Raw genomic sequence first — 12,896 nt, 5'->3', positions numbered from 1 at the left:
TGATAATGAAGAATCAAATATGTTAAGAAGTATGCAAAAATGTAATGTGCTATGTGAAGTTTAAGAAGGAAATAATCATTCCCCATTATTATCATTAAGAAAAGGCTCATGGAAAAGGGATATAATCTTAAAGAATAAATAATATTTCAGTAACCAAAGGTATGGAAAGGAAAACATCCTGCTAACAAAAGTATGCAGGTAGCACAGCATTGTGTGTGTGTGTGTGTGTGTGTGTGTGTGTGTGTAAAAAAGAAGTAATAGCCTGGATTTACTGGAATGTGAAGTAAGGAATAATAGAAGTAAAGATTTAAAAATAATAGAATATTGAAATATCTGGAAGATTAAGAGAGCTAACAAATTGGAGTTTGTTTAGTAATCAATAAAATGCTATTTTCCAGCATTTATTCAGGGAGTAACAAACATTGGACTACTTGTTTCCATATCTCAGTGAATCTACAATCATCTGTTATCTTTTGCTATACTATTTGTTCATTTCATTTGTCAATCATATATTATCATTAATATTATCTTAATGTCTTTATTAAGTTCAAGTGATTTTTTTCAAAATAAATTCTAGTCATCTGGTGTTCCATGAATCACAACCATGCATTCTTTCCAGGAAGAATTTGGTGTTTAAAAGATAGGCTTTCATTTTCAGGGAGGATCTTAGGGTCATTGAAAGTGACATATACTTTCCCAAATGCTATACAGCCTAATTTGCATTTCCTATTAAATTCTGATCCAAATTCATTGTTTATCTGCAATATTTTTCCACAGTATTATATATAGGGAACTTATTCAATGGCTGCCTGTCCAACTGAATATCATAAATTAGAGAATATGTATTCTTCACCCCCATATTTTTGTTCACATGGTTTTTTATAAGGATTTCTGCGTTAGTCTTTGAAATAGCTGTGACTCTCTATGAGTAGATCCCACTGTATTCTTAAACGAAAAGGAATATTATCTCAGTAGTACATGAAGGACTCTTGGGAAGGGAAACCAAGCAGTCCTTTTAAGGAAGCTATTGCAGTAGCTCAGTCAATTGATATTGAAGGTCTGTTTCAAATGATAGTAAGAATAGAAAAAAAAAGTATGGAAACATATATTATGTATATGAAACTTGGTAATTGTTTGGAAATAAGAGGAGAAAGAACTAAATATAAACTGTGAAGTTTCTATCATAGATGACTTTCTATTAATCAAGAAAAGAAAAATTACGAATTGAAGTAGAATCAGTGTAAAACATAATATTTGGGGAATATTATATGAAAATTTGCTTATATACCCAGGGGGTATTCATCAGGCAATTGGATGTATGGTTCTTAAGTTAAAGGAGATTTCAGAACTAGAGATAATGTCCTGGTGAACCATGAGTGGAGAATCCTTTTCCATTCAATTAAGGAACAAAAGGTAGAAGTGAGAAGATTTCATTGAACTGAAAGGAGCTGGAGAGAATATGATTGCTAAAAGAATCAAGGGGAAAAAAAACAAATATTTGAGGATCAGGCTTTCAGGAATGACCACATTAAAGGTATGAGAAGAGGATCTGGCAATGGAAATAAAGCAAGTGTAATAGTAGTAGTTGGAGAAGACAAGGAATGAATAGGAAGTTCAATAATGCCCCAGGCCTTCAGAGAGGTCAAGAAGGATATAGACTGAGAAAATAATATTGGATTTTTTGATAGTGGATCACTGTTGACCTTTTGAGAATGCACCTTCCATAGTGTATTGAAAATATGATCCAAATTATAAATAGCCGAGGAATGAGTAAGTGTTACAAAAATAGAAATATAAAGTAAAGACTTCTTTTCCTACCCTCCCTCACCAAGGAATCTGGTCTTAAAATGGAAGAAAGAAATGCAGTAATAATGTTACTGATTGTTCCTGCTAGCCAGAGAGGTGGCTAAGGTCACTGAAAAATTGGAAGTAGTATTAGTTTCAGGAATGAACACTGATAAAAGACTATTGGTAGATGTTCTTGTTTTTCCCCCTGAGACTGAGTCTATCTCACCTAACTAGACGTTCAGCAGACACTCATGGAGCCAGTCCTATTATTGATCAACAAAGTTTTGTTTTGTCTTTTTCCCATTCTGGTCCAGTATGCTTTTACATGAGTAGCCTAGTGATTCTTTCACTACCCAAGCTCTGGACTTAGTTCAGATGTCTAATTAGTTTTCACCCTCTTCAGCTCAGAATTTCAAAGTTCAAATAATCTACCAACATCAGCCTCCCTATTATTAGGGATTCCAGGCATGTACCATCATGCTTGGTCAAATGCCTGACTAGGTTCAGCAAGCATTTATTAAAAGCCTACCTAATGTACAAAGCACTGTGTTTTTCAAGTTTATTTTTATATATGTAGGGATGACAATCCTCAGCTGGAGCTGATAGATTATTTATGGACAAGAAAGGGAGATCTGAATATACAGAATACAATATAATGGAATAAATGTTGGACCTGGGTCAGGTAGTCCTGGATTTGAAGCCCATCTCTGACACTTGCAATGGGCAAGTCTCTTAATCTCTCTGATCTTTAGCTTTCTAATCTGTAAAATGTGGGAAAAGACATTTCTCATAAATATTTTATAATATTGTAAAGAACAAATTAAATAATGTATCTAGGGTGTTTTGTAAACCTTAAAAATGTTCTGAATAATTGTCATCTATAGTAGTAATACATTTGGTTCTAATCATATTTGTATCTGTTGTCGTCACAGTTATAGTGGTAGTAGTAAGGGAAGGAGGAAGAAGAAGAAGAGGAGGAGGAAGAGACATATGAAAAATAGTCATGGGAAAGAGAGAATGATATGAGGAAGAGGAGATGATTTCTGGCTGGTATGGAAGGAGAGTGCTATAAGGTCATGATCATACAGTGTGCTATAGAATTAAGGAAATAATGGGGAGGAGGATATAGTATCAGAGTATAGATCCTTGCTAATACCTAGAGAAATGTCACCCCTTTCTTTAACACAGGAGAGAAGGATATATGAAAAGGAAGAATATGCTGAGAACTTTTGAAATGTGAAAACTGGAAGTTGAGGGACCTTAATGAGAGGGTCTTGATTACAGTAGTGAGTCAGAATCACATGATATGAATCTGGGTGTAGCTTAAGAAAAACAAAATAAGTTCAAAATAGTCAATTGAGGATATGAGTTAGGAATTCTCTAAAATACAATAAAAGGATTTCAGAGCACCAATGAGGATCTTCCAGAATGTATGAAGAAGCAAGAATATATAGTGAATGATATCAGCCTTTTTTGAGGCTATCTCTAGCAATGTTTAGCAGCCTAGGAGACAAGACTAGAAAAGTCAAATGGTGGGAGTTACAATCCTATATTTGAAGTTGAATTTTGGGCTGTGTTCATTTCATCTATAGCTTGCTAAAGATAGTTTAGCTATATGTGCCTGTTTTGTGTGTGTTTCAAGCAGATGGTTCTAAATGTCAGTGCAAATATGCAGCTTCTTGGAGGGGATTCCATTGTTATATCTGTGATATGAACATTTGGTGCATAGAGGAAACCAGGAGTGTTCTCATTGAGCTCGGGATTACACTTCTCATATATTTTTTTCCTTTCAGACACTTTATATTATCTTTTCAATTGTGAGAAAATATGACTTGCATCCTTTATCTTCTCTTACTTCTTCCATAGCTGGCTACTTGTGTTCTCAGATCTGTTGTGAAAAATTTTCATGAGCAGGCAAAGAAATATGAAATACTATTGAAAATTGAGAAGATGAACATAGAGATTAAAGAAATGTTGTCATGTTCAAGCTCACAAAGACCATGTATGGCAATTGATGAGTAGCTTTGTACTGTATAAAGTAAGTTAACATATTCAGGTAAAGAAGGTGAGAATAATTTACCAAGATAATGTCCACATGCTTTTTATCAATGAAATACTAAAAGGGGTATAAGTAAAGGGAATAAGATATAAGCAAAAAAAAGGGACTAAGGTATAAGTAAAAATAATAAACACTTAAAAAGTTGATCATGGTCACATGAATATAAGGTTATTAGAAGGGATTAAACTGAATACTCTCTAATATATCTAATATTTAAAGCTAGTTACAATCCAGCAATAGGAAATAAAACAAGTGTAATAGTAGTAGTTGGAGAAGACAAAGAAGGAATAGGAAATTCAATAATGTCCAACCCTTCAGAGAGGTCAAGGAGAATATGGACTGAGAAAATAATATTGGATTTTTTGATAGTGGATCACTGTTGACCTTTTGAGAATAGACCTTCCATAGTGTATTGAAAATATGATCCAAATTATAAGTAGTTGAGGAATGTGTTACCAAAGTAAATATATAAAGTAGACATACACATATATATACACACAAATACACATACACTCAAAATAGAGGGCCCATATATCATATGTGCAAAAGGGAAGTTTTTAGGTATGCAATTATGTCTCCTAACAAGAGTTATCCAGAGAAGAGTAATATTCACATTTCTAGAGAATATTAAAACTTATAAAACATATTCTTCATAATGACAATTCTTCATTATACAGGTGAGGAAACTGAGGTTTAAAAAGGTTATGTGATATATCCAAGACAGAGCCAAGATGCTAATCTAGATAACCATAACTAACAAAAATCTTCTTTGACAATATAATTGTTTGGACCTTTATCATTGACCAGATTCTTCAGATATGGAGACTCCCTCCTTTCTACTTGTGTCTCTGTATTTGAAATAACCTGATCCATTCAATAAGGGAAAATACTTTATACATTCCACAGCTAAATCATATGTCATTTTAGATATCATTAAAATGATAAGAATGCAATGATTACAGAAAATTATTTTCATATTTAATACATCTGAGTCTAATGGAATTGTGTCTTAATTTTAAAAGAATTTTTAACTGAATTGCTAAAGGATATAGATAGAAAATATGATAGCAGATACATATTATGGTACTTCATTTTCAGATTACAATTAGTAAGATAAATGACAAGGAAATTGAGCATACAACAAAATACTAAAATAAGAGATGAAGAGAATCAAGTAGATATGTTTGAGTATTCACTTTTTATTTAAATAATACTCAAATTTGAGTATTTATGATTTCATGTGGCATCTTTTACATAAATTACTCTTCGATTATAAAGAATATACATAGATTAAAATTTAAATATTTTTATAGAATGTAAAAAATTAAAATAATACTAGAAAGAAGAATATTATTAAATGATGAGGATTTTCTCAAGAATGATTGGGCCAAATATAAAGGTAATGACAATTCCAATACAATTTATAAACATTTATGTATTAAAGCATTTGCTTGACTATATTAATAAGGAAGGAAAAAAAATATGTTTTTATTGCAGATTATATATTAGAAAATCTGGCATATTAATTCAATCACAATAAGCAGAAAAGAAGACTTTATTACTATAATCAAATGGCAAATTAACAGAATTGAAAGGAGTAGAAGCAATATTAACTCAACACTGTTAAATTAGTGAGCAAAACATGAAGGTGTTTTATTTTTAAAATGCCACCACAATTTGCATACTATTGGCTAATTTAACTGAAACAAAGTGAGAAGAAAACTAAATCAACAAAAATTAAAAACAAGAGAGGAAATAGATACCATAATAAATGGTAAAGAAGGTTTTTTCATAGAGACATGACAAGCAAATTTCATTAAAACAAAAAATATAAGAGAAAAAATGATTATCAATAAAATATGAAATACTCATATTGTCAAAACAAATAAATAATTCCAGTAATTTAATATAAAAAGTGGAATACACAATTTGTGAAATGTCATGATAAGAAGACTGATTTATTCATTACTGAATTCTGTCAAACACTCCTATGCTATATAAAGAAAGAATTTCAAAAATGGACACACACTATTGTATACATTTTTTTCTGTGAGCCAAATATGGTTTTTGTTCCCAAAGTAGGAAAAAATAGGCAGAAAAAGGGAATTATATACCAATATCATTAATGAAAACCAAAGAGAAAAAAGTAGAATGCTGTCTAGTAGGATATAGTAATACATTTTTAAATTTTCATTCTGATTAAGTTGAATTTATAGCAGAAATGTCAGAATGGTTTGATATTATAAAGTAATTAGTATATAAATCATTAAAAATAGCAAAAATTCTGTGATTACATCAATACATGTAGGTAAAAAAAACTTTGATTAAATACAACATTCATTTATGTTAAAATGCTAATGAGTAGGAATATTAAAAAAAAATACCAAAGTATTGGAACAGAAAGATTTTTTCTTATCACAATAAATCATGATCCTTAATGAAATATCTGTATCTATGTGTGTTACATACACAATCATATACATACCCAGATATGTTTTCCCTCAGCATTATGGATAGATATGAGGTTGAGGTCTGGATATGATTTTAAATACCTGGATTACTGTGTCCCAATCTCCTGAGGGTCAGAGCTTGAAATGGGATAGTTTCTTTTATGTTATATGAAGCCTAAGTATAGCATTGTATCTCATTCTCTTGGCAACTGTGTGTGTGTGTGTGTGTGTGTGTGTGTGTGTACACACATATATGCCTGGAATTGGACAAAATCCAGTGATATGAGGTAGTCTATTTTTCTAAGATAAATACTAAGACAAATAGAGTTAGGTGACATAGAGAATAGAGCACTGGTTTTGAATTAGAATGATATGAGTTCAAATGTGGCCACACTCATTAGCTATATAACCTTGGTCAAGTAACTTAACTTCTTTCTGACTCATTTTATTCATCCATAAAAAATGACTGGGTGGGGGTGGAGAGAGAAATAATACCCCCCATATCTTAGTATCTACTTAAATGGTTTCTCCCTCCTTTCCTCACTTACTTTCTCCTTCCTCTTCTCTCCCTTTTCCCTTTTCTTCTTTTTCATCCCTCATTCCTTCTCTTTTCCTCTCTCCTCCTTCTTTCTATCCTTTCCTTACTTCTTTCCCTTCCTTCTTTTTATACCTCTATCCATTGTGTTTTATTTTCTTTTCAAGACAAATTATTCTGAATGATTATAGTCAGTTTTCTGGGGTCATTTATTCTTGATTGTAATTCTAGCTCTTTTGTCTTCTGTAATATCATATTTCAAGTTCTCTGCTTCTTTCATATGGAACCTGCAAATCTTATATATGATTTTGACTGTAGTAGCATCATAATATTTGAATTCTTTCTTGCAATATTTTCTTCTTGGTGTAGAAGCTCTAGAATTTTTCTACAATATTATGAGGAGTTTTCATTTTGGCATCTCTCTTAGGAGGTGATTGGTAGATTCTTTTAATTCTTCTTTTACCCTCTCATTCTATCTAGGTTATCAGAGTAGTTTTTTCTTTATAATATTTTGAAATAGGCTCTTTCTTTGATTATGGATTTCAGATGCTCCAAAAATTCTCAGATTATTTCTCTATGATCTGTTTTTGAGCTCAATTGTTTTTCCAATGAAATATTTCAAATTTTCTTCTCTCTTTTCCCCATTTCTTTGGCTTTGCTTTATTGCTTTGTAATATCTTATGGAAGGCAGCTGGGTGACATAGTGGATAGCATGTTAGACCTGATGTCAGGAATATCAATGTTTAAACCTGGTTTCAAACACTAAATAGCTGTATGATCTTAGGCAAATCACTTAATTCTATTTGTCTGTTTTTCTCATCTGTATATTGAGGTAAGGAAAGAAATGACAAATCACTCCAGTATCTTTGCAAGAAAATTCCCAGAGGGGTCATGAAGTATCAGACATGACTGAAAATGACTAAATAACAACAAAATGACTTATGGACTCACTTAGCTCCCACTGATCCAATTTAGATATTTAAAGAATTATTTGCTTCAATTAGTTTTGTACCTTTTTCCATTTGGCCAATTCTTTAAAAGATTTTTTTCTTTGTGAATTTTTGTCTCTTACCATTTGGGCGATTGTTCTTTATGGTGTTATGTTCTTCATTGTGTGTGTATATGTGTGTGTGTGTGCATGTGTGTGTGTGTACTTCTTTTACCAAGTTGTTGATTCTCTTTTTATGATTTCCTTGCATTACTCTCATTTTTTCCCCAACTTTTCCTTGGTCACTCATCACTTTCTCTAACTCTTCCAGAAATCCTTTTTTTTTTTGTATTATAACTTTTTATTTACAAGATATATACATGGGTAATTTTTCAGCACTGACAATTGCAAAACCCTTTGTTCCAATTTTTCCCTTCCATCCCTACTTCCTGTACCCCAGATGGCAGGTAGACCAATACATGTTAAATATGTTAAAGTATATGTTAAATACAATATATGTATACATATCCATATAGTTATTTTGCTGCACAATAAGAACTGGACTTTGAAATAATGTACAATTAACCTGTGAAGGAAATAAAAAATGCAGGTGGACAAAAATAGAGGGATTGAGAATGCAATGTAGTGGTCCATATTCATTTCCCAGAGTTCTTTCATTGGGTGTAGCTAGTTCTATTCATTATTAAACAAATGGCGCGGATGTGTTTCATCTAATTGTTGAAGAGAGCCACGTCCATCAGAATTGATCAACATATAGTATTGTTGAAGTATATAATGATCTCCTGGCCCTGCTCACTCAGCATCAGTTCACGTAAGTCTCTCCAGGCCTTTCTGAAATCATCCTGTTGGTCATTTCTTACAGAACAATAATATTCCATAATATTCATATACCACAATTTATTCAGCCATTCTCCAATTGATGGGCTGGATGACCCATGTCCAGTTTCTGGCCACTACAAAGGGACTTGCCACAAACATTCTTGCACATACAGGTCCATTTCCCTTCTTTAAGATCTCTTTGGGATATGAGCCCCGTAGTAACACTGCTGGATCAAAGGATATGCACAGTTTGATAACTTTTAGAGCATAGTTCCAAATCACTCTCCAAAATGGTTGGATGTATTCACAATTCCACCAATCATGTATCAGTGTCCCAGTTTTCCCACATCCCCTCCAACATTCAATATTATCTTTTCCTGTGATCCTAGCCAATCTCTTCCAGAAATTCTTGTTGGACCTGTGTGTTTTTCATATTTTTTTTTCTTTTAAGCTTTGCTTGTAGCTGTTTTCATGTTTGAAGTTGCTGGTTTATACTAGTAGAGTTTTCTCACTGGAGAGTTCCTTATATCAACAAAAATCACAGCTTCTATCCCTCTATCCTGGGTAGTTAATAACCTATCCTGTGTACCTTTGACCAGGTCATCCCTCTTTTAAATAAGTGGTTGGACAGCAAGATAATATGATAAGGTAGGCAGAGAACTAGTCCTGGAGTCAGCGGACTTGGATTCAAATCACACCTCTGGTATTTGCTCCTTCTATGACTTTAGACAAATCATTTGACCTCCACTAACCTCAGTTATCTCACCTATAGAATAAAGAAGTTTTTCTATATAACTTCTTGAGGTCCTTTCCCACTGTCAGTCCATGATTCTGTATTGACTGAATGATTCCAGTGTCTCCTCCAATTATAAATTGTATTATTGTATGTCTAAACTTAAACAAAGACTATAGAATATGCTATTGATTTTAATATTTCTCCTTAAACACCAGATCCATTAATGCCAATGTTAACCTAATTAACTTAGAGGCTTCATTGAAACTAAAGAAAAAAAAAAGATTAATGATATAGCTGAAAAAAAGCAATAAGGCTTTGTTCAATTTTCCTTGCAATTGTACCCAGCTTGGGGTAAAGAATTTGTTATGGCACATTGTCACTTCTGTCACAATCCTAAGATGTATGTTTCTGTTCTTATTACAAAAGGAAAACCACTGCAGACGAATTAAAATCCTGGGGGATTGCTACTATTGCGTGTCAGGACTGACCCAGCCCAAAACCGACCATGCCCATTGCTGTGTCGAAATGGGGCTGGACATGATTGATACCATCACGTGAGTATCTCAGAAGGGGAGCTATGAGGACTTCATGGGAGAAATGGCCCCAGTGCTTAGAGGATGACATCATTTGGGATAATGAGTTTTGCCCAATAAGAGATGTCTTCTCATAACAGATGGTTCCATTTAATATTTTAATGGATTTTTCTCTTTCAAATTCCATTATTTATCTTCCCTCCCATTTTACTTCCCCATCCCCATGAGGCCTCATGGAACAGTTTCTGCATTCTAGCTGACTTCTAATGATCATGTGAAAAAGATGTGAGAATTTGAACCCTCTGTGCCATAAACTATTATTTTAAGTCTTTCAATCTCAGATTATATGCTCTGAAATTACAATGGAGATGACTTAATAGTTCCTGGTTGCCATGATAGAGAGTTCCATTTTCAATAGAAAATAACCTTTCTTATTTAGCCTGAGAAGATATTTTGCTGAAATGTATTGGACAAATTCATTGGGTCTTTTAGGTCACAGTTGGATTCTTCTATAAGGGAGAAAATACACTCTAAAACAGCAAGGATTTTCTAATCACTTATTTGCTACTTGTGAAGATATTGGGAATGGAATTTTGGATCTATTGGCAGGAGATATTTAGATGTAAAAAGACCTATGAAATTGCCTGATTAGATTATAATGTAGCTCATTGTGCTTCTGGGTTCAGTTTGACCAAGTCCTTTGAATTTGAAACAATATGCATCCTATTTAAATCTCCTATCCTAAATTTAGAAGCCTGCTCCTAGTAGAGTGGCTCTGAGAAGCCCAAGTGATACCATGCTCAAATCTATTGGTTTGATTAGAACTTAAAGACACATAACATGGCATTTAGCAAATATTAATTTTAATCCATTTAATTCTCTCTGAAATTTAGAAAATTGGGAAATACTGACAATTAGCATTATGACATGATATTTTAAATTTCTATTTTTCAACTAAAGTTATTTTTTTTCTTCCTCTGCCTCCCAGTTTAAGAATAAATATGTCTGTAAAAACTTTGCAGGGTCAAGCAAAACAAATTCCTTGATTTGTCCATGTCCTAAAACATATTTCTCATTCTGCATTTTAAATTAGAACATGCTCTTAAATTTAACATATTTAAGAAAGGATTTGGTACAAGAAAGTGTACCAAATTTAAATACATCACTCTGTAAGTGCATACATAACTATACACACCAATACATTTATAGATCACCATATGCATTTATGAGATATATGTAAATATGTACAGATTAACAACTTGTCTATCACTTTTAAGTTTTAAAAGACTTCCTGTGGCTTTAAATAATTAGTCAGTGGTAAAACATACTAAGGAAGCCATGGATCCAGATTCTCCAACATCCTTGGCTCCCTGCCCTTTTCTTCCTTCCCCAATAGAAGAGTGTATTGAAATCTATATACATAAAAACATATTAAGCTGATTCATAAAAATCATGTTCATGCTTCACACATTCTCCAGCATACTACAGAAAATGAAGGAAATACTCACTACCCATCTTCCCGTATGTCAGTATTTGACCAACATTTTCAGCCTTCCATTGTAAGCTAATGGCTCATTGACAACACTTTCATAACGATATCTTGTTTTTCTGAAACATGACAGTCAATTCAGATGCTTTCAAGCATTATGCAGATTTTTATGAAAGGTAAGATGAATTTCCTATCATTGCTTTGAAAGAGAAATTGAATGAAGCAAATGTTAAAGTGGAGAAATTGTGATAAATGCTTGTGAATCATGGGCTTGTGTTGACTACACATTTGAGTGTTTGAATCAAGCACATTTTTAATATTTAACCAGAATGAAATGATCTTCTGTCAGAGGATTCAGATGCTCATTTCTGGGGAATGTGTTCATAGAAATATTTAGCATTTCTCTTTCTCTAATCTTAAAACACAGGGATATTCTCATACAAACCTAGTAGACTGACTTGTGGGAAAATAGCACTAAGCATGTCATGTGTAAAAGGAAGATAAGTAGAGCAGGGAAAAATCTTCTGGGATAAATAAGGTATGGGGGAATTAGGAGAATTTTGATTACTAAGGGATTCATGTGAACAATGTACAAATGGAGAAATGTGAGCACGGCAGAATGAATACAGTAAAGCTTTAACCTTTCTCTCTCTGGTGATTCTTACTTATATCATCTCAGGTCCCATAAGCTTTAGGATTTCCCTATTTCATTCCATTGACCTATATTGTGCTTATCACATTAATTGCTAATTACTATGTCATGATTGAATGTTATTTTTAACACTTGAAGAACTTTCTCCCAGTAATAATCCTATCATAGAACAAGTTCATATTTTAACAAAAATTACCCTTTGCTAAATTAGCTGTACAACAACTACAGAAGGAAATTTGTCTTAAAACTGCTGAATTGGGGGTGTATATTTTCCCCCAAACATTATGCAGTAGTATGAGCAACTTCATCAGCAGGGCTATAAGAGAAAATCAACAATATTTAAATATAGTGTATGTCTTTTCAGATAAAGGTTTGCTTTAAAAATATTACTTTAACAAAATTATAATTAAAATTATTTTTACAAGTCACATTTGTATAGAACTTTAAGGTTTTTGAAAGTTTTCTTCATAAAATGCTGAGACAAATGTTGAAAGTATTATTATCCAGATTTTATACATGAAGAAATGAGGATGAGACATGGAGTCACTTTCCCATTCTCATATAATATATGTTTCAAGGCTTCCAAGTTTAAGGGACAGGAAGTGAGGGATACATTTTTTTTCAGGATATATTGAAAAAAATGTAAGCCTGATGGGATTTCTCTTGGAAATAGTAGTTATTTTAACATGTACTTCATCTTATTTTTTTGTAATCTGTGTTTATGGCACTTCTCTTTAAAAAAATAATACAAGCTTTTTATTTTTGAAAATACATACAAAGAGAGTTTTCAACATTCACCTCTGCAAAATCTTGTGTTCCAAAATTTTCTTCCTCCCTCTCCACTCCCTGCCTCCCCTAGACCGCAAACAATCCAATATATATTAAA

At 32.6% G+C, this 12,896-nt stretch overlaps 1 protein-coding gene across 2 annotated transcripts in view; it reads left to right on the top strand.

Annotated features, from left to right (window-relative positions):
- ADCY1 (adenylate cyclase 1) overlaps positions 1-12,896 on the top strand; it is a 349,651-nt gene that overhangs the window by 217,183 nt on the left and 119,572 nt on the right. For both annotated transcript variants that reach the window (XR_004232691.1, XM_003762551.3), the window contains exon 5: positions 9,763-9,890. Coding sequence is in view for 1 of the 2 variants with exons in the window: in XM_003762551.3 (XP_003762599.2) it covers positions 9,763-9,890 (128 nt within the window). In the remaining variant the exon portion in view is untranslated. The remainder of the gene's footprint in view (positions 1-9,762; positions 9,891-12,896) is intronic.

This window comes from Sarcophilus harrisii, chromosome 1 (assembly GCF_902635505.1).
Source record: "Sarcophilus harrisii chromosome 1, mSarHar1.11, whole genome shotgun sequence".
NCBI classification, from domain to species: domain Eukaryota; kingdom Metazoa; phylum Chordata; class Mammalia; order Dasyuromorphia; family Dasyuridae; genus Sarcophilus; species Sarcophilus harrisii.
The sequence above is the reverse complement of the archived record's forward strand: the minus strand, read 5'-3'. Positions and strand labels throughout refer to the sequence as shown.